The sequence below is a fragment of the Nuphar pumila genome, chromosome 13 (assembly GCF_984573655.1).
Source record: "Nuphar pumila chromosome 13, dmNupPumi1.hap1.1, whole genome shotgun sequence".
NCBI lineage: Eukaryota > Viridiplantae > Streptophyta > Magnoliopsida > Nymphaeales > Nymphaeaceae > Nuphar > Nuphar pumila.
Window position 1 is genome coordinate 94,109,196 of NC_143261.1, and position 23,985 is coordinate 94,133,180.

Below are 23,985 nucleotides of genomic sequence, written 5' to 3' on the forward strand. Positions count from 1 at the left end.
ACGGGTCTTTGCCCAGTCGGTCCAGTAGTATACCGAACATGACACCTTCACAAAGGTTATGCAGGACTGACTCAACACGTCATCCACTCATACATTCAAAGCATCGTTGTACCTAGAACTAATGCATTGTTTGATAATTAACCGCTCCCGCCTTTGGTACGCAGGTAGAGCTATTGTCCGGGCATCAACGCGATGTTCTGGGGGTTGATTATTCTATGTATTTTAGATACCCAGAGGCCTGTTGACCCTATCCATAGTAGGGCAGTGTGTTTCAACTGGGAGAATCCTACTAGGCCCATATTCGGATGCATCCTCTACTTGCAGTAGTTGGGTTCAATCCTTAGATCTTAAGGATAACCACGACCCCAAAACCCATGAGTGACTGAGGCCATCGTGGACTCTATCAGGTCCAAAGTAAAATACATGTCACTCAAGGCTGTACCATCACTGTCATTCCACAGTGAGCATAATTCCTGAAGGGGTCTGCCAGTCTTACAATTACTTGGACAGAATCTGCATGCCATTTAGGCAGCCCGTGCTTTCAGCACTACGGGAGTATGTACTCGACCCCATTCAGTCTTCCCCAACACAGTCATTACTGAGGGGGTACCCCTAACACGATCTTCAACCGCGGGGTATGTGCGACCTTAAGTCTTATTCATATGCATGCAGAACACCGCTCTTTGGCACTTCGGCCACCACGAGCATCACACCTCTTTGGGTGGAAACAACACACTCTGGCTCTTCGGCCCTTACGAGTCTGGTTGTGTAACCGTTCTCAATAAGCATGCATATGACTCGATCTAAATAGATCGGCTACTCGGCGTATTTTTACGCAACGAGTCCAAACCTAGCCAAGGCTTAACCTCTACTCCGACTCAGCGGCCCTTACGAGTAAGGTGCCCTTGCAGGCACAAGGATACGAGCCGATCTGGCATCGTTCCATCAACAGACATCATTATGCCGTTCCATTGGTTCCGGTAGCTCTTCTGCTTTCCATTTCGTCACCACCTCCCCTGCTCTACCGGCAGTGGTGCGACGAACCCTTTTACGTTGTAGAGGGCAAACCATGAACTGGGTAGCACTCTGCTATATGTCAGAGTATCCTGCTACGTTCTTTCTGAGCTATTCTTAGCTTCTTCAGAAATTTCAGCAGCACTTCCTCTCTTTTACGGAGAAAGCGTGCGTTTCTTTTATCCATTTCAGCGGCATCTCCCCTCTTTGGTAGGAAATCGCCACGCTTAATTCGGGGAAATGGATGCGCACCGTTGTGCGTACTTTGCATCCATCAAGGTTGCAGGAACCCTGGGCCATAGCCAGGCCATACGTATTTGACTTAGTTTTTACGTAAAGAGCATTTTGCCAAAAAGCGAAGCCTTTCCAATAGGGACTTCATTCGTCAAGCAGAATCTTGAACGAGGAGCGGTCAAGGAATCGCATGGGCGATTTGGAGTTGATCTCCATTTGAACGCTCATTTATGCGCTATATATGTAGTATAAGCAGAAGCCTGTGCTTTATACAGCGGCGGCGTAAAGAAATGCATATACTATTGTTCAGGGTGTGTAACTGAACGAAATATTCTACATATATAACAAAGCAGAAGCCTTGGCATCGTTCGACGCGACGGCGTAAGTAAATACATTGCAGAAAGCAGGAGCCTTGGCATCGTTCGACGCGACGGCGTAAGTAAATGCATAATCGAAAGTGCAGTAATCGGAAGTGCAGAAAACAGGGAGCCTTGGCATCATACGACGCGACAGCAAAGGTAAATTACATAGCCTATGCGATATAAGACGCGTCGGCAGAATCAGCAGATATACACCTAGATCTGTATCCAACGATAGTTACGAGGCGAGCGAGTGAACACCGAAGTGTCCTAGAGGGCTCAACCAAGAACTAGGGTGAGATACTATTTTTGAAGAACGCATATATTGCGCATTCGAACATATATATCCGACGATAGTTACGAGGCGAGCGCGTGAACACCGAAGCGTCCTAGAGGGCTCAACCAAGAACTAAAGCAAGATACTACTTCAGAAAGTATATTCTATATACAAACAATCAAATACTTGAGAGAGATGGATCAACGAAGCGAACTTACTTCAAATCGTGGAAGAAACGGCTCCGGGTTGCTTCTTTGGCTTCGAGCCTTCCTTCGAGAGGTCAGACTAAGTCAGATGAAGCTGACTTAGTTGAGAAAGAGGGAGAGTAGGTCAAGCTACTCAACCTAAGTGGTTTGAACCAAACAGGGTTTAGTCCAAGTCAACTGGGTTCACCAGGTTCGAACTCAGCTCAAGTAGGCTAAGTCTGGGTTCAGAAATCCAAACCAGAATCTGGACAAAAAGGGACTTTGACTTTGTCTTTAAACCCAACTAGGTTCAAGTCAAGTCAACTAGGTTAGGACTAGGTCAAGTGGGTTCAGACCCAGGTCAGGTGAGCTAGGACCAGGTCAGGCAGGCTCAGACCAGGTCAGGTGGGTTCAGGCCAGGTCAGGTGGGCTCAGACTCACTTGGGCTCACTAGGGGAGGTTTAGGAGAGAGAGAGAAGGCAAGAGAGAGAGGGGGGGTCGAAATTATGAGAAGAGAGAGAGTGGGGAGGGCTATTTATAGCCCAAGCCCACCTCCTCTTGGGTTTTTCCATGCCCCTTTTACCCCTGAGCTATATTTTAATTCCTGGAGGTTCCTTTTGATGTGAGGCCCACTAGATATTTCCATAGGATATTTTGTGGGTCCCACAAGATATTTTCTAAGGAATATTTCTGTGGGTCCCACCAACATTTCTGTGGGTCCCGCAAAAATTTTGGGTTTTCGGCGATTTTTTTCCGAAAAATTCTGAGTACACCATTCTCTTCGTATTGACGTAACTAAGAAAGTTGGCTCGAGAAAATCCTTTGATTTCGTTTAGGTAGGAAGTTATGGCTTCTATAGTGTTTGAGCATATATTCGCAAAGCGACGAATATCTTAAGTATAACTGGCTCGTACAAATCGATCTGATTCGTATTTCCGGTTCAGATGCTATTTTTACTTGAAAATGCCTCATGAATTTCTTCAGAAAGATACTGAAAAATTATGGGTCCTACAGATATCGAGTCCCGGCCTCGGTCTAATTAATCATGTTCACTATAAGAAAAATCATACCCAGACCAGATAAAAACTACATTAACCAAACCTGGACTATACCCGATAAAACCATATTTTTTATTATTTTTATATTGAAAAATTGTGGGTCTTAATCGGAACTCGGGTCGGGTATAAAATTTTACAAACTATACCCGAGTCCATGTATTAATCGGACCTTCAGGGATCCAGACCCAAGTCTTAATCGGGTCTTCTTATTTATCACCATACCCGGACCCTATAAGGTTTGGTTCGAGTTGAATCTGGGTAAACCAGGCCCTTTGACACCACAAGCCATGTCATAGTATGTACATGAATAATTGTTGTGTGTCTCTTTTTCAAATCTACAAACAAGCACCCACAAGTAGGGGTGTCATCAGGTCGGGTTTACCCGGACCCGATCCGAACCAAACACTATAGGGTGCGGGTATGGTGATAAATAATAAGACCCGGGTACAAACCCAAAGGTTTGATTAATTAATACATGGACCCGGGTATAGTTCATGAAATTTTATACCAGACCCGGACCCGACCCGAGTTCCAATTAAGACCCATAAATTTTCAATGCAAAAAAATGATAAAAAAATGGATTTACCGGGTCTGATTCATGTAGTTTTTATTGGGTCCGGGTATGGTTTTTCTTATAGTAAACCCAATTAAACTTGAGTCTGAATCTGAAATCATACCCAAAAACTGGGTCCAAGTCTGATTTTACCTGGGTCCGAACCAAACCCAGCCCGTTGATATCCCTACCTACCCACAAAGGCTCCTCTCATCTGGTAGGGGTGACTTGTGAATGTAACCAAGTTGACAAGACGTCATGAGTTCACAACCAATGGGGAGCATTCCTTGCAGCAAGGTTGAAGCTCGGTGTACCTTGGCCTACCAAAAAAAAATACGAATGAATGTTCACCACCGGGGTTGAATGGCCGGTGGTGATTTTTTTTTTTCTTTCATATGGTTATGGAATGTTAGATGTTCCACATCTCACTCCTCACTGATCACAAACTACCGATCAATGTCAAAAATCTACTGATAAGCATTTCCTCTGAGGAAAAAAGTTTGCAAACAATTAAAAAGCTTTTGTTTTTCTTGAAAAAGCTCTGGAAAATATCGGTATGCTTTTATTTTAAAATTATAAGAAAATAAATGAAATTATAAAAATGTAAGATAATATAAACTTCTGAAAAAAAAAAGTGCTATATATGCAGCTATAGTAAGGATCTGCTATTAGCTAGGAGGTGGTAGCTCCCAAAATCCATCCTTCAGTTTAAATACAAAGGAGAAAGGGCATCATCACTTTCCATCCTAAATGCATAAACGCCCATCTTAGCGCTCAGATTCCAAACGGGAGCACCATGGGCTTTTGACCAAGATTTTGGCTGGGAAACACCAAATGCATAAACGCCCATCCCAGTGCCGAGATTCCAAACAGCCCTAATATTGCCAGGAGTTTCCACTTGAAGCCATGAACCAGCTTATCTTATGGCAAAAGTAAAACAAATATAAAATATTGGGCATTTAATTTCCTAACTTCATGCTTTGGAGTGGCCAAGGGAATGAACCCAACTTTATGGAAAACCACAATGTGGTTAATTAACCATTATGGTGTGTGAAAAGTACCTCACCATCAGCATTTAGTTGCCAACCTTTGAGCTGTAACCAGATAGTTTTGGCCCACTGGTTTGGTTTCATTAACTAAGCCTACGAAACCATTCTCCCAATTCAAGAAAAAAAAAGGTGATCGTACTACCCTTAAAAATAAATGCTATTTCACAAAATATCACAATATTCCTCAAATAGTCATCCGCTGTGAGGGCATTTTTGATGATTTTTACCTTTTCATTGAAACAGTGAAACTCACCATTTCAGCGAAATTGAGATTAGCCTATATTGTTTTAGCGAAACTAAACATTTCAACAAAACTCATGGCTAGTGACTCACCTGAATTTTGCAAAAAACCTTTCCAAATTCGTTTAAAAGATGTGGACACTACTTATTTCAAGCATTGATCATCCTTCACGAGAAGGTAAGGCATGGACAGGATTTTCGATCTCTAAAGCGCACAGCTCACCCCCGAAATAATCTCAATTCAGGATTTTAGTTCCTCGTGAAACGATATATGCAACAAAAAACAAACGTGCATGAATGTTTATGCAAGAAATGATGACAAAAAAGAACGAAAACTAAAATAAAAACTCAAAAATATCAAAGAGATCATAAAAAAAACACTTTTTCAGACTTTGGGCACCATTAGTTCTTTTTTGCTCCTCTTTAATACCTTGGTGTGTAATGAAGGCAGGGCTAGGATAAGCATTATCTCTAGCCAACACTCGGACAAGGGATTTCCATATCCTCAAGCTCTAGTGGTTAGCCCCTATTTATATTAATCATAGACGAGATATGGGTCAAGGGTTTTATGGATTTGAATCCACCCCAAATAGATCTCAGCTTATCCCAAATAAAAGATAAAGCTCGTCTATCAAGACTTCTACTCAAAAAACACGTCTAGAATAGTTGGGATAAGATAGAATATGATATGTCACTTCTAAGGCTTATCTTTATTCCTCGTCAGGACAGACAACAAAGTTGTTTGTCGTCGTTATAATGGATGGCAAACTTGGTTTGTCGTCCCACGCTAGATCGTCTGCAACATCAGAACGACAAAAGACATTGTCATTTGAGAAAAGTGAAAATTCCAAGGGACGGTAGTCCTTGCCATCATGGACAAGAGAGACGATAATGGACATCATCATCCAGGACAAATAGGACAACCGAAAGGGCCAAGGACATTGCCATCCAAAACTGTAAAACCTGAGATTTTTCTTTGATAATTAAAATGAATAAATGATAAACTTTATTTGCATCTTTGACATGAGTGCAATTTCTTGGTTTTCTTAAAATTTCTGAATTTCTTGATTTTTTTATTTTCTTATTTTTTTATTTCAAATTATTATCAAATTAAGTCTCAAGTTATCAAAAACATTGCAATAATAATTAAAAATTTTAAAATATGTGGACTAAATAAGAAAGTAAATGATTTTTATATGTTTAGATTATGGATATTGAATTTGGATCTAAATCCTAGCATTCGGGTCAATTATAGATTTGGACATTAAATCAGGTAATGGATTTAACTAATGGTATTTGAATCCAACCCAATTAGGTTGGATATAATCCATGACATTTGGATCTAATTAGAAATGAATTAGATTGGATATAACTCAGGATATTTGGATCTAATCTCATTGGATTGGACCCATAGGATCATATATTTTGAACAACATTATTATTATTTCAACAAATGTTTTGACCAATCAATAGCACACCAATTAGATCAGAGTCAACCTTGACGTTCCTCATTTTGAGGGCATCGAAATCAACTATCTACACGCCCAAATTGGTGTTAATTTGCATATTTCAGCATTGACTAAATTTTCTTGCCAATATGTGTGCATATGATTAAATCTAAGACCAGCATGATGATCTACATTTTGAGGGATATCAAATCGATTATTTAAATGTTGAATTTTGTTGAGCCTTTGGGTCTGTAGGCCTCACGAAAGGTTGCCATGTCACTGGAGCCCAAGCCAAGTTCGAAAGTTCTTACTTTTCTTCTCTAGCTTAATTAATTTTAAAATCTTATGAATTAGGACTTATAATTTATTTTCTTAATTGATTAATAAAAAAATATTAATAAATATTAGCATCTTATATTAGAGATGTAACTCTTGTCTATGCTCATCTATAAATAAAGGCCTTCAGAAGGAGGATTAACAAGTTTAGTTCTCCCTCACTCTCATTTCTTCTTCTTTCTTAAAGTTTTTTCAGCAGCTATTGAAGTTGCTCTAAGGTGCTAACACGGGAGATGAAGGTTTTGGTGATTGTTAAAACATGTTTCAAGTAGGATTCATCCTACTTATAGTATAGATCGGATGCAAACACATAAACCATATGACTTACCGATTCTACGGGCTGATCCATAGTGGATCAGATCGAAAATAGGTTTGAAAAAGATTTTAAAAATATTTTTAATTCAATATTATGCTTTAAAACAGATTTACAAAATCATTTTTGGTAAATCTATGCCTGGATGACTAAACCAGAAAATCGAGTAATGAGAAACACATAGTTTTGCGTTCCTACATAATTTTAGATGGCTATATCTTTGTTTTCAGCATGATTAGATGTACATTTGCTTTCTTGCATGTGTTTATAGTATGAATCATGTTTCTGCAAATTTATTTCATGCGTATCATGGTGTTTTCATATGGTAGCATCTTAAACTATTTATTTTGTGTAAAAATTATGATTTATTTTGATAGTTTAGATTCCAAAGCATATGTTATGATCATATAACATCTTTTTATGACTGTAAATGATGTTTAAATATTGTTCATGTATTGATGCATGATTAAAAATAAATAATTTATGTTTATGCTTGAGTTTTCTTATTTTTATCATGATTTATATTGTATTTTCTATGTTGTCTTGATTTTCTTGACCGATTCATTGTGGTAAAATAAACATGACTCTCAAATCGAATCACCAATGGCCAAACCCTTTTATGAATACCTTTAAGACATCTAGGAGGTGTTTAAAAAAAATTGAGCCTTATTAGTGGTAGGATAGTGAAGGTTATGACTGCTGCAACCCAAGACAAAAAATATATCCTATGTGTAGAGTGATTCTTTATAGTCGATTTTACAGAAAATCAAATAAATTAATGGTTTAGAGTTTATGATTGATTTTTGGATATGTTATGCATATCATATTAATAGATCTTAGAAAAATAAAAGAAAAATATGTTTTATTTTCTGTAAATCCTGAGGTCTAATACAAATTGTGTAAAACTCAAGATTCTACAAAAAATCTAGATCTAGAACTATCACAGATAAGGTTCTGTTTAGAAAATCTACAAACTTCATATATGATAGAGTTTTTCAGTAAACTCAAATGATTCTGAAAGCTAACAAGTATAGTATCAGCAAAAAATTTGGGAGGATGAAATCCCTCTCGGATTGGGTCTGGTGACTATTTTTTTATGAAGCAAGTTTCTCGCAGGCTCTATCAGAACAGAAAAATAGTCTCAAGTCTGTGAATTTCTATGCGCAAACGAAATCATTTTTATGAGATCTATCACTTGGATTTGAAAGTTAATAACTTCTAATATTACTGTGAATTTGTATAGAGATATATATGTTCATTTTGATGGTCTGTTAGACCCGTGAACAACATGCAAATTCTGATTTTGTATAGTTTTTTATCTTTGAATAATGTCTTGGCATGTAAACTTATTTGACTAAAATCATATGCTTGTTTGTGATATGAGATGTTAATCATGTATATGTTGATAAGTGATGTTTCATGAATATGTTGTATGTAAGCATGTTGAATATTGGTGCATGATGACATATGAGACTGCATGTTACAATATGAAATTTAAGCATGATGATTGAGCTATGTAGTGTGCATAATCATGCATGTGTTATTTTTATGAAATTCATGGTTCATGCCAAATTGAAATGAATCTCATGCATCATGTAGTGTGGTATGTTGTAAATCATGTGAGGCATGCATACATGGGGCTTGAATGCGAGTCAGGTTCAGTGGAACCAGAGGTGCTAGTGAGCACCTAGTTAAGTTATAATAAACATGCTCATGCACACACCTTTAAGTTAAATTCTTGGGTATTCTTTAAGTTGAGTACGTACCTTGATATACTCTTGGGTGCTCCTTAAGTTAAGTACGTTCTTTTGAGTTGATCATATGAACTATCTTTAGTGCACCTCAGTGACTTTGGGGGGTGTAGGTTCATGCCTTGTGAGGCAATGGTTTGAGCTGCTTATAGTGGAGCTTGGAGCTGTTGAGTTTGATGTTGAGTACACCCAGTGTTGTAGTTTGACTCAATATAAATAACACCTAATAACCCATTTGTTCTAATAGCTTACTTTCGAGAAGGTAGGAGGTACACATGTCGAATGACGCACTTTTATGGCATTGACACTTTTTGGGTCCCCAATCATTAGTGTACGGGGCTGGGGCCGTCAATTTATCTTAGGTAGGCGGTCAGACTCTGCAAAGTAGGAATTGATTTTCTCGACCACTGTTAAGTCTCTCTCTCGATTAAAGAACACTTCAGTGGATGTTTGGCCTAACTCTTTAAATCGATGGGTTAATTAAAATACATAGCATAATAAACCCTCATCTGATTTCTAAGTCAGGATTAGGTCCTGAGTTTGTACCTTTTAGGAAAGAAAAGAGAAACAATGCATTAGATTAAGTTTATAAGTAGTTAAATGATTAATTGAATGTTAGTATAAAATTATATACATGTCATGTATAATTTCTAGTTTATGCATATGTTGGCACATATGGATTTGTTTAATTATTATCTTGATTACTAACACTACATAAAAAACGTCAATTAGCGACAAAAATTTGCAACGGAAATAATCCATCATCATTTTACGACGAATTAGCGAGAGAAAATGATCCGTCCATAAATTTAGAATTAGTTGCAGGATTTGCGACAGAATAATATCTGTCGCTAATCTATCGCTAGGTAGCGACGGATATTATTTCATCGCAACATATGTCGAAACTTAATGACGAAATAACGACATATATTATTCTGTCGCTAATTAGCATCGGTGTTGGTGACAGAATTATTTTGTCGCTAACTTTTGATGTAAAATACCATCTAGGGCACGAAATCAAGTCTCTCTCTCTCTCTCTCTCACCTGCGTTGCTCGCCTCGACCACCTACCTATCTTCGGTGATCGCCCCGACCACCTATCGCCCTCCAATGACCGCCCTGCCCACCTCCCACTATCCGGCGACTGACCCGACCACCTCCTCCTTCGTGTGTCTGGCAGACACCCTGACAACCCCGAGAACCTCCCCTCTCTGTGTCTCCTCTTGCTTCCCCTACAACAACTGGCGACCCACACCTGAGCTCTGGTGAGCCACCCCCTCCCTGACACTGTCTCTCTTAGACCTCATTTCATTTTTTGCCAGAGAGGGGTCGAGCATCCCTGTCTTACGGGATGCGAGGGAGGGGCTCGCCCCCCTCCCTGTGCTTTTTTGTCACGGAGGGGTCGAGCCCCCTCTATGTCTTACGGGTTGCGCTGGAGGGGCTCGGCCTCTCCCCTTTTTTTTGCTAGGGAGGGGTCGAGCCCCCTCCCTATTTTTTTTGCCAGGGAGGGGGCGAGCCCCCTCCCTATTTTTTTCTCACCAAGGAGGGGCCGAGCCTCCTCCCTATCTTACGGCTTGCGCTGGAGGGGCTCAGCCCCTTCCCTTTTTTTTTTCCAAGGAGGAGCTCGACCCCTCCCCTTTTTTTCGCCAGGGAGGGGCTGAGCCCTTTCCCTGTTTTTTTTTTTTTTGCCAGGGAGGGGCCGAGCCCCCTCCCTGTGCTTTTTTCGTTGGGGAGGGGCAGAGCGCCCTCCCTGTTTTACGGGTTGCACTGGAGGAGCTCAGCCCCTCCACTTTTTTTTTTTTGCCAGGGAGGGGCCTTGCCCCCTCCCTATTTTTTTCGCAAGGGAGGGGCTGAGCCCCCTTCTTATTTTTTTTTTCACTAGGGAGGGGTCGGGCCCCCTCCCTATCTCCCTATCTTACATGATGCACAAAAGGGGCTCGACCTCCTCCCTTGTTTTTTTTTTTTGCCAGAGAGGGGCCGAGCCCCCTGTCTGTCTCCCTGTTTTACAGGATGTGAGGGAGCGGCTCGACCCCCTCTAGTGTTTTTTTTTTCGCCAGGGAGGAATCGCGCCCCTTCCCTGTTGTTTTTTTTGCCATGGAGGGGTTGTGCCCCCTCCTTGTCTCTCTGTCTTACAGGATGAGAGGGAGTGTCCGAGTCTCCTCCCTTTTTTTTGTTTTTGCTAGGGAGAGACCGAGCCCCCGCCCTGTCTTACGAGATGCAAGGGAGGGACACCGACCCCTCTCTGTTTCCTTTTTCTCCAGGTAGGGGTCGAGCCTCATCCCTATATTGTTTTGTATATTTGTGCTTTGCAGGTACGTTGGTGAGCTAATTGCGCGATGCATAGTGCTAAGCATCACATGCGGCTAAAATATAATGCAAAAAGAAATAAAAAAAATGCAGAAGTACAAGCAATTCAAATCAGGTAAATACCCATGTTAAGTAAGTGATGCAAGCACATCACATGTTATTTAATTTCTTGGATGCAACACTTTTTTGTTCACACACTCACTTAGTTGTGGATATTTAGAACTGCTTTGATGGAGTTTGGAGATCATGCTGAGCATGATTTTAATGTATGAAAATAGAAGTGTTCTTATTTTTGGAGTATGAATTCCATGCTAGACATGATATTAGTTACTGGGGTATTGAAGTGTATTTGCTATATGTACATGTTTGACATTGTTTTGATATGAATGATTTGAATGTATTACAATGTTTGATGTGTCTGCATGAAGTTATTTTCTATTTGATTATGCCTTCCATGCGAAATTGCATCATGAAAATATGCTTCAAATAAATATATCATTTTATGGAATGTGATTTCTTATTTCTAAATATCCTCGTGATGTGTATAAATATGATGGTGTTATGTACGAAAATATTTAGTTTGTAAATGCATGCATAATAATTCATAGAATTGCCTTTTGTGTTTAGCATGTTTGTGGTATAGAGGGAAAATAAATTTATACATTAATTGAAACAAAAAATTGCTCACAAACAATCACCAAACACGAATTAATAGATAAATTAGATATTTTTTTCATCATAGCATTAATAAGATTCTCTTTTAACTGGTGATGATAATATCTGTAACATTATAGTACAAAATATTTGCAAAACGTGAATGAATGTATTGTAGGATAGTTGATAATGAGGTGTCGCATGAATATATGAATGATGTTGACAGTTTTATTGAATCCACAACGGTAAGTATTAGTAAAATGAATCTCACCAGTCAGATCAGATGCCTCTGAATAATGTGTAAGAACAATCAATTTATAGAACCTCATGGTGTTAGACATCACCTATACAAAAATGATTTTGTTAATGGTTATCAGAATTGAAGGCTTGATGGTGAAGAATTTTAGAATAATTTTGATGCACGGGTGAATGTGGTGCACGATAATCCATATATGGATTTAATATTTGATGTCGTAGGACCAAAAATGGGTTCTGCTATAGGACATAGTGATGCATCAACCACTTGTAGAGGCGGAAGCAACAAACGATGCAGCTAGTAGATTTTATGACTTACTTAGAGATGTTGATGAGCCATTGTGGAATGGTTGCAAGAGTCACACTATCTTGTCTACAATTCTTAAACTACTAAATTTGAAGTCAGCGTATAATTTGAGTCAATCATATTGGCCGACCTTATTGATACGATATAATTTGGATGTGATGCATGTGGAAAAAAATGTGTTTGATAATGTGTTAAATACAGTAATGAATGTGAAAGAGAAAACAAAGGATAATCTAAAGGCTCGTATGAATTTAAAAGTAATATGTAAAAGACTAGAATTGAAACTCAAAGAGTACAATGACAAAGTACTGAAACCAAAAGCAAGGTATGTGCTTGGACTAGATCAAGTAAAGTAGGTATGTCAATGGTTGAGACAATTGAGATTTCCAGATAGATATGTCTCTAACATTGCTTGGGCTCTGAAGATAGACGAGAGACAATTATATGGGTTGAAGAGCCATGATTGTCATGTCATTATGTAACGATTGATACCCCTATTATTCCATGATATGTTAGACAAACCTATATGGGGGGTATTATCCGAGTTGAATAGATTTTTTAGAACATTGTGTGCATCATAAGTCGTAGTATCTAAGGTAAAGAATCTCGATGATTATGTCATCACTACTAATTGTCAGCTTGAGAAGCTTTTTTCGCCAGTATTATTTTATGTTATGGAACATGTGATCATACATTTGCCATATGAACTAAGGGTTGATGGTCATGTGCAATATCGGTGGATGAACCCATTTGAAAGATATATTTTATATATATATATTTTTCTCTTTAATGCTATCGAGAAATTTATTGTAATCCAAGATGTATATTATTGACAGATGCAGATGCATGTTTGACCTCAAAAAAATGTTTGAAATAAAGCAAGAGTAGATTGATTTATTTGTGAGGCATACACTTTAGAAGAGATTTCAAATTTGTCATCTATATACTTTAAACCTCACATTCCAACACGTTACACATGCCCATCTCGTAATGATGATCGAGAACAATTTACTGTAGCTAACAAATTATCGATATTTCAACCACTTGGGCATGCATTTAGTAGTTGTCGGTCAAGACTCTTGAAAGATCAAGAGCAAGACGCAACACAAATCTATATCCTTTTTAATTGCTCAACAATCGACCCATACATCGAGTAAGTATACTTAATATGTAATACTAAGTTTTATACGTGCATACATAGTTCGATAATATAAGTATTTGTTAAGTGCAGACAATTTGATTTGGAGTTGCGAAGAGAACTTTCATATCTCACTGATGCAGAAGTACAGAAAGAACGTGAAAATAAGTTTGTGACATGGTTGAAAGAGTTTTTAAGGACTATGACATACATTCTTTCCGTGTAAACAACAATAAGATACTTAATTGGTCGTGATCACAGTCATTGTTTATGCTTGTAGGTTCGTCATGTTGATGTTAAAGATCAAGAAATATATGATTTACAGAATAGTCCGATCAAAGTTGTGCAATGTTATAACGGGTACATTGTAAATGGTTATCAATTTCATACAAAAGACTACGGTGTCAACGAGTCAATGATGAAACAAATGTTTGCTCTTATGATTGGTTCAACGCAAGTCTACCAGCTATCCAAAGCCTGTAAAATCATGACAGAACTGAATCAAATGTTTGCTCTAATCATCCAAACAGGCATTGCACACCATCCTTCTTCTCTATCTAACCTCTTGTTATTCTCTGCTGCCTCTGACCAGCGTGACTTAGAATTGGCCTCTCTGGCCTTTGCTCAGCTACAAAACCCAACTGCATTCTCATATAATGTAATGATTAGAGGATACTCCAATGATGGTTCTCGTACCCCAGAAAGAGCTATTCTTTTATACGTAAAAATGAAGAGAGAAGGAACTGAAGCCGACAACTATACCTATCAATTTGTTCTCAAGGCTTGTTCTCTCCTCCTAGCTCTAGAATTCGGGAGATCGGTTCATGAGTAGCTTCTGAATTGTGGGTGTCACTCGGATTTGTACATACAGAGTGGTCTCGTTCGGTTCTATGCTGATTGTGGGATGATCGAGTCTGCAAGACAAGTGTTTGATGAAATTCCTCAACGAGATGTTGTCCTATGGAACTCGATTCTTGGCGCATATGCAAAGTCCAGGGTCTTAGGCGTGTCTGGGAGGCTGTTCGATGAGATGCCTGAGCGAAATTCTGCTAGTTACAATGCGATGATTGGCGGATACGTGAACGTTGGTGATGTTGAAATGCAAGGAAATTGTTCTATGAAATACCTCAACACGATGTCGTGTCGTGGAACACCATGATTGTCGGTTATGCAAGATCAGGATTTGTGAATGCGGCTTGCTGATTGTTTGATGGGATGCGTCAGAGGAACCTATCTTTTTGGAGTGGTATGATAGCAGGATTGGCGCAGAGCAGTAGGCTTGAAGAAGCCTTGGAGGTCTTTGTCAAGATGCAGGTTGAGAGAGTCAAGCCCAATCAAGCTGTACTCGTTGCTGCACTGTCATCTTGTACACATCTTGGAGCTCTTGAGCAAGGGACGTGGATTCATGCATACACTGAGTGAAGGCTCCATGTGGATGACATTCTAGGTGCAGCTCTTATAGATATGTACTCTAAATGTGGTCTCCTTGAAGGTGCTAATTTTGTGTTCTTCAAGACAACTGTAAAGGTTGTTTGCTCATGGAGTGCTATGATATGTGGGTTTTCCATTCACGGGCACTGTGAGGAAGCAATTAAGCTCTTCGATGCAATCCAGAGGAAAGGGGTTAAGCTTAACAAGATTACATTTGTGTCAATATTGGCTGCATGTGATCATGCAGGCTTTGTTGATAAGGGAGGAGAAATTTTTTACAGCATGGAGTGTTCATAAAATTGAGCCTTGTGTTGATCTCTATACATGTATGGTCGTTATTCTGAGCCGGGCTGGCTATCTAGAGCAGGCTCTGGATTTTGTGAGGACATTGCCTGTGGTGCCTGATACTTTTTGTCTGAGGAGCTCTATTGAGTGGTTTCATGATTCATGGAAACCACCATTTGTTGAGTGAAAAAGTTGCAGAGGAGCTGGCAAAATTGAAACCAAAGGACAGTGGCACTTATGCGTTTATGTCGAAGCATCAATTGACAGATGCGATGATGTCATGAGGTTGAGGGGATTGATGATAGACCAAGGAGTGCAAAAGAATCCTGGTTGTAGTTTGATTGAGGTGGATGGGGTTGTACATGAGTTTTTTTGTTGGGGAAAGATCACATCCACAATGTAATGAAATATATGTAATGTTAAATATATTAAATAGAATAACGAATTTGTTAGATTTTTCACACTGAGTTCTTGTTTTGCTTTTCTCAACTCTTTGTTTCTCCATGCGCAAAGAAAGTCCATTCAGCCATGAGTAGCCATAACTGGTTTTCTTCTCTTTCTTCTTTCCTTTTATTACTTTCTTGATGCTCAATAAAAAACCCCTCACAGAGCCTTTAATTCCAAAACCCATTCACAGTGGCTTTTCCCAAGATGACAATCCTCCAAAAACTCTGAAGTAGCACATAGGTTCCACCTGTATTACCCGTTCAATCTGCACTCAGAACACATTGGACATTGTGAGCTTATGAAATCAAGGAACTGTCTGCTTCCATTTGCATACACCAAATCAAACAAGATATCCGTTTACAGCATACAAGCCAAAGTGAAAAGGTTGTATGATGCAACTTTTTTATCTTGCTTGGCCTAGTTGAAAATGTAAATTCTGTCAGCACCATAACATAATGATCCTGATCGTGTATTTTAGCTGACTTTGTGAGTTGTACCTGGGATCAGCTGCTTTTGTTAAATACTGGGGAGACCAATTTCACAAGTCATACTGTTTGTGGAACTAGCCAGTAAAAACAGATACATGGCTAAACAGTATAACTGCAGAAGAGATACAAACCCATTTTAGGCATGTTTAGATCTCCAGTAAAAGAATTTTCCTACAAATTGTTGATGCACCTCACTTTATACAGAACTCTCTTTCTGCTGCTATGTTTGGTAGTGAGAAGAATTTTCATAGAAAAATTGGAAGTTCATGTAAAAATATTTCATATTGAAAGTACGAGGGGAACAATTGGGGAAAACTTCACCACTGTTTCTCCACCTCTTTAGGTGGAACAAATTTTCACATTTACTGAGGAAAATACAAAATGGTGAAAATTGTCACTTTCTTAGGAAAACATGAGAAGATTCCATTTTTCACATCTCTCTGATTTTTTGTTTTTTCCACATCCGAACACCTTAATGTGGTGAAAAGAAAAAAAACATTTGTCCAATGGTTAAACTAATTAAAAGTAATTTGAGAACCCTCTCTTTTCACCTAGTACATGTTTGGATGTGGGAAATTGATTCCTATGACATTAAGACTGGCAGCGGCACTCACTTTGCCATCTCAACTGGGAAAATTTTGATGAATGTGAGCCATTTTCAAGGAACTCAATTTCCTTGTTTGAAACAGGGGGAGTAGAATTCCTCTTTGTAGAGGAAAAAGGAATTCCACCTGCCATTTTCTGCAACAAATCATCTCCAGAAGTAAGTCTAGAAAATGTTTTCTTTTGAATCCAAACACCCCTTAATATGCTTTACTTTGTAGTTACAATTAAAAAACCTCAGGTAGGTTCCATTCAAAAGGCAACCTTTTGACTCTAGGGGAACCTTAACAGGTTAAAGAGTCTCCAACCCCGCAACCCATGTAGAGGAAGAACCACAATACTCTCCATAGTTGTAAAAGAATCGAATAACTATTCAAATCTTTTTCTCCACAAACTGAAACTGGTATGTTTAATCATAACCATTAAGGGCATTCTTGCACGGAACAAGATATCAACATGTCTGATTTTGGGCATTTTAGTCCAAACATACATTAAATGGATTTGTTGTATTATCCTTTCCGCAGCTATTTTGGGAAAAAGAAGACCATGCTACAACACACTTTTTGGTGGAAAGATAAGAATAGATAGCATTAGTTTGTGGTGTGGTGTTCCAGCGTCCAAGACCTCTCTCTCTCTCTCTCTCTCTCTCTCTCTGTGTATATATATATATATATATATATATATGAGTAATGGGTTCATGCTAAACCCATTTGGTGATAAACTGCGTGCTAAATTGGTTTTTGGGGCTTTTTTCATTTTATTTTTAAATTCTGACCGTACAGATGTGATCTATGTACTTGATTTTATAAGGATCAGCTCTTGAAGCTTTTGACTCCAACACATGGGTGGGTTTTTATAAAGTTCAAAAAATCAACTGTCCAAAATCTTTGTAAATTTTTGAGGCTCCAAACATCATTTTTTTAATCGAAAACACATGATCCAGGTGTGAATTCTTAATAAATCGACCATGCCCAACACATTTATAGAGTCGGAACCACATAAAAAGCACCATAGAAGCCCAAAAAACCATTTAGCATGCAGTTTAGCACCAAATGGGTTTAGCACGGACTCTCTCTCTCTCTCTCTCTCTCTCTCTATATATATATATATATATATATATATATATATATATATATATATATATATAGCTTTGTTTCCCTTTTTTTAACTTCTTTTTATATGTTGATCCTATCAAAATAATGCAATGGAAATGGTTTTGTAAAAACTACCAGGGTAGGTAAATAGGTCAGCTTCCTGATCCAGAACAGTGTCAGATGCAAGTGGATATGGAATCAGACCTGGATCAGACTGGGCATGTGATGGGTTTAGATTCATCATTTCCTACTGCATTGGACCTCCATCTGGTGCTGAAATACCTAAACTAATCTTGGGTAGGCTGTGCTGCAAAACCTACTGGTGTGTATAGAGTCTTGGTTGCTATCTAGGTCCCAGTGGGTAGCCCCAATACAGCCAAGCAATATCTATAATCATCATAAACGTAAATCTTGGGACTAGGCTAAGTCCTAGAGTGACAACAAACAATTGCTTTTGCTTTCTTGTTTTACCATTCCAGTGGGGTTTTAGCGCCTGCTAGCGTGAACAGAGATGAGTAGAGTTGTGTCAGTGGCAAATAACCTATATATGTAGTGCTTTCCCTTATGGTTATTGGTATGACTATCTTGTATGCCTGAGTCCAAGTCGGATTGTCACGAACTCGATGGTGATTGGTTTGTATGGCTGACGAGTCCGGTTTGGGAGAGCTCGAATAGATAAAAATATATATTTGTATGTATAACATATTTTTAAGTGTAATATATAAAAAAAATGCATTATATACATAAGAGAATGATGAATAAAAAATATAAACACAAAACATGAACTATTAAGTGTAATATAAATATAAATATATATATTTAATAGTAATACATAAAAAGTATATATTCCATGTATAAATAACATGAAATGTTTTTACATGGGAGAGAGGGGAGCTAGAGAACTATATGGTTGACGTTTAGTGGAGGTAACTCAACAATATAGGCCTAAGGCTGGGTACATTACTGAAATAAGGATGGGTTTGCATAGTAAAGATTAGGGCTGGAAAACAAAATGTGCTGCTCATGACCAGTTAAAAGCATATTTAAACTTGTGAAATAGGCTCCATAAGCTGAACATGAACAACGAGCTTTTGGCTTGGCTTTTCATAGGCTTGTTAATTAATAAAAAATATATTTTACATACATTTTATATGATAGAGTCATAGTGACAAAGATTTTGAAATTTTTCATAAATCTCACATTTTTTTGGCAAAATATTGGGATTAAAAAATAAATTAAAATATATAAAATTTATTTTTTATAAGGAAATATAAATAAAACACATTTTAAAATAAAAATCTCAGGGGTTTTCACGATAAATATCTTTTAAAAATATAAATATCATGATATTTGTCATGGTTTGAAAATCTCGTGAGAAATTGCCATTTTAAACTTTCAGTTAATTTCTCGCGATGTATCGGCGATATTTTTATAAATATCACGATATTTGTCACATAGGATAGAGTGTAGGTGGTTGAAGTGTGGCTTGAAAACCAATCAGTTTAAGCCTATTGCTTGCTGCTTTAAAGCGAAGTATTTAATTGCTTTGTAAATGGGTCAGTTTGAGCTTCTCTCAGCAGATATTGCTCGGTTGTGTAACTTTATTTCTCTTTGTCTTTGCCACCTTAAACAATGAATCTTGGGATGGAAAATTTGGACACAAGTATTCCAAGATTCACGTACAAGAAAAATATACCATACCCATATCAAAAAATTTCCAGATAGGTTTTATTTCTTACAAGGAAAGTAATCCATACCCATATCAAGTATAGTAGACCATACCCAAATAATACCCATGTAAAAAATAGATAGGATTTATTTATTTGTTTTTTTTTTGCGTAGAAATTAACTCCCATTAATTCATGGTGCGAGTCTCTCTCTCTCTCTCTCTCTCTCTCTCTCTCTCTCTCTCACACACACACACACACACACACACACACACACACACACACTTGAGCTGAAATTGTGACTACAAGAATGTTATAAGACAGCTCTAGCTGCTAAAATTTAGCCTTGTTGATCATTTTTTCATAACCTTAACAACTCTAAATTTACATATTTAATACCTTTACTGGCTCCTATCACATTCAGCTTTGGATGCCTCACACCAAATCAAACAATTTGCCTATTGAACCTCATGAAACAAATTAAGGTTGTTTGGATACCTTATCGATATTCATAGCTTGATAGGTATAGGTAGGGATGTCAATGGGTCGGATATATCCAATATCCAACCTGATTCTGAATCCGATTAGTTGGATTTGGTTAAGAAAATTGAATCCGATTGGTAATCGGTTTTGGGTTTTGTTTAAGACTTCATGATCAAATCCAACGAATATGATCTGAATCCAATTCCATGTATTTTATCGGATTTGGTATTAGCTTTTTTTACATCCAAATCTGAATCAAAATCCGCTTACATCCGACCTGAATCCGAACCGTTTACATCCCAAGATATATGTCATTTAGAGATGGATACATGTTTGACAATGCAGATGCCAGAAGCCAGCATCACTAGGTCAATGATCCCCGGGGTGGTTTCCCTGTTCCTCATGAAAAAAATAAAGCATAGAATAAAATAATCCTAAAAAATGCTTTCCGGTCCATACCACATCGTTCACATCCACATCCATATGTCCCTGTGATATATATAGCTTGGTATCCTATAGCATTCTCTCGCAATGCTTTAAAGGTAGGGCTGCAAATTATAATTACATGGCAGGTTGCTGACCCAGCTCAGATCCGATAGGACTCAAAGTTTGGTTTTAGTGAGAAGATTCAAACAGCTATAATCGGGGTGGACCCACAAGATCCAACTAGCTAGTAGTTTAATCTTGGTTCAGTTAGGGACCCTAGCCAATCAAAGATCCTGAAAATTTAGAACATGCATTACCGATTCAATCAGACTCATACACGAACCAAGTATCATCATATCAAAGTCAGATCCAATTCGGGAGGCACCTGCCTCTGGATCGGGTATATATGGCAAGTTGACAGCCCTATCTGGTTTTGAAGGAAATCAAAAGATCAATGAAATCAAATTATCATGTAGATGCCAGGTCTAAAGTTCTGACAATTGGATCCGAAATTGAAAGGTGAACCCACCTAAATTCGGACCTTTTCAAGGAAAACAGATCTTCATAACCTGGCACTTCTAAACGTGGGAAAACTGGACCCAAGTAATTGGACCTTCTGATGTCATCATGCCCCCACCCAACCATAATAAATGGTTGCAGTAGGTAGTGAAATTCTAGGAATATCCAGTCAGATGGGTCAGGCCCGGTTTGATGTGGATCCATGTTTGGTGGTCTGTTCAAGTTCGGCCCATTTAGGCTATACGCGAGGTCGAGCTGGAGCTGGAGCGATCTGAGGCGATCTTATTTAATTTCTTTTATTGCATATACAACACTAGGAATCTAACACCCAACTACTTTCTTCCCAATTGCATACTCCAACCAAGTGTTATAAAATGTATACATTTTATTTATTTAAGAAGCCGTCTTCCCTGAGTTGATTTAGCTGAGATCATTCCATTGGGTTATCTTTTCTGGCTGGGACACTCACCTCACCGGGAGTTCACTATTGGGAGAGGTTGTTGCACGTGCTAAATGGTTTTTTTTTTTTTCTCTTTTGGTGTTTTTTGGCAGTTCCGATCCCATAAATGTGTTGGTCATGATCGATTTATGAGGAATCCACACCTGGATCATGTGTTTTTTTATGAAAAAAATGATATTTTTGAGTATTGAAAATTTACAAAGATTTTGGATCATTGATTTTCAAAACCTTGTAAAAATCTACCCATGTATGTATGGGAATTGAACACTTAAAGAGCTGATCCCTATAAAATCAAGTACATAGATCACATGGTTAGAATTTAAAAATAAAATAAAATAAAACCTAAAAAACCCATTAAACATATATCATTTAACCTATTTCATTTAGCACCTCTCTCTCTCTCTCTCTCTCTCTCTCTCTCTCTCTCTCTCTATATATATATATATATATATATATATATATATATATATATATATAATTTTTACATTGAAAAATTACAGGTCTTAATGGGAACTTGGGTCGGGCCCGGGTATGGTATAAAAAATCACAAACTATACCCAGATCCATGTATTAATCGGACCTGGGTCTTAATCAGGTCTTCTATTTATCACCATAACCTTTAGTACGGGTCGGGTCTGGGTAAACCTGACCCGTTGACACCCCTAGCCTTATCAAGTCAAGGTGGACGGATGACCTTACCTTGCACCTAAAGATGGTCAACATTCAGTGAAGCCAGAAAACTAGGCTATTTCTATTTGAGGCCTTAGGAACTTGACCCTGATCAAAGCACTTGGGTTGTGGTGGACCTGACCCAGGATCAATACATGTGGTCCACAACTTCACACCCTCTGATGGCCATACTCACTAAAACCTAGCAAAGTCAGTCTGGTCATACTCGGACCTTGGGGTGTCAATGGATCCGGCTTGACCTAGACTTGACCCATATTTAACCCTATAGGGTCAAGGTTTGGTGATAAAGAAGGAGGTTCAATTAGAAACCAGGTCGGACCCAAAGGTTCTGATCAGTATAAAGGCAAGTTTGGTTTGTGAAATTTCATACTAGACTTGGTTGGGTCCTACCCAAGTTTTGGTTTAAGACCTATGTTTATCTAATATAAAAAAGACAAAAAAAAGTATTTTTTTACGGGGTATGGATCTAGTTTGGTTTATGTATTCTTATGGCTGACCTGATCAAACCTGAACCCAGACCGGATACCAGCATCTTAAAGTCATATCTAAATTTGGACTCAGCTGAATCCGAACTAGATTCGAACCTCCCTCTTGGCACCAAAATATCCGAGTATCTATCCGTCTTTTCTAACAAACCTGGGGTGCATTCCGTAATCTGCCAAAAGTTATCTTCTTCATACCCTAGTGGCATTTTCGATATTGTTCACACGTCTCATGGCGTTCTCGAATCGCTATCCTTATATATACCCCCACTCCCCCTCTCTTCCTCCATTCGTATCTTTCGCGTCTCATTTGCTCTCTCTTTTTCTGTCTCTCTCTCTCTCACCGACTCCCACAAGCGCATCGCCGTCGATTATTTTCCGACATCATATTCGCCGTTTTCCGGCTGATTCTGCCAGAAAATCTGGCGCCTACCGCCCGATCCACGTCCCTGTCGCTGCCTCCGCTCTTTCTTTGAGCTCTCTTTTTCCATTATATTCTTTTTTTCTTTCTTTCCCATCACTTTTTTTTTCATTCCTCTCTCTCTCTCTCTCTCCTTTTTTTCACAACGGGCAATTGGTACTACTGCTGACGTGCAAGCGCGCCCCTATGATGTCAAACGAGCGCCACGTGGATGTGAGGGCGTCAAAGAGGAGGAAATTGAAGGACGGGATTGACGCCCAGGCGTCGAATGGTGCCCAGCCGACACCCAAGCCGAAGACGCCGCCGACTAACCACCTCCTGGCTTGCTACCTGGCCCACGAGTTCCTCTCCCGCGGAACCCTCCTCGGCCGCAGGTTCGACGCCCCAACCCGGGCAGGACTTGTAGCCGACTCGAAACCCGTCCCCGCAGCCGACCGAGACTCGACCGAAGCCGCCGCGCCGAACGCTCGCCAGGCCTACGCTGACATGTTCACCCTCCTCGAGGACGACGGCGTCCATCTTCCTGGTATCGTCAATCCGAGTCAGCTCGCCAGGTGGATCGGAATGTGACAGGGTGGACGTGCAAGTGGCTTTTGGGGGGGGGCACGTGACCATGGTGGGATGATGGACATGGTGATGTCCTGATGTTGTTGTTGTTGTCGATTATTGTGATCATGTTCATCATCATGTTGATGATGGTGTTGAATATTAGGACCGGTTTTGGATGGTCACTATTTCACGGACAATTCGGTTCGGTTACACTTTTGCCCACTCTCTATGTACGAACGTCCTACTCGGGTAGATACGTCTCGGGTACCGATTCGCCTGTCAACGTGACCGGATCTCAAATTCTCCGACCATACTGCTCGTGCTCTCCCCAGGTTGATCGAATCGGGATGGATCAGGACACGTACGCGAATCGCGAGGAACGTCTCTCTACGAAGACGGTTCTTGACCGGCTCGACTCCAACTTAGGAAGCTCGGGGTCGGAGCGACTCGGGAAATACTCGGT

The 23,985-nt window shown here is 39.1% G+C and overlaps 1 protein-coding gene across 1 annotated transcript; it reads left to right on the top strand.

Annotated features, from left to right (window-relative positions):
• The first annotated feature begins 23,162 nt into the window (after positions 1–23,162).
• LOC149819259 (uncharacterized) lies at positions 23,163–23,543 on the top strand. Its single transcript, XM_089986369.1, has one exon. It carries the CDS (start codon positions 23,163–23,165, stop codon positions 23,541–23,543), a length of 381 nt encoding a protein of 126 aa, XP_089842495.1.
• The last annotated feature ends 442 nt before the right edge of the window (positions 23,544–23,985 follow it).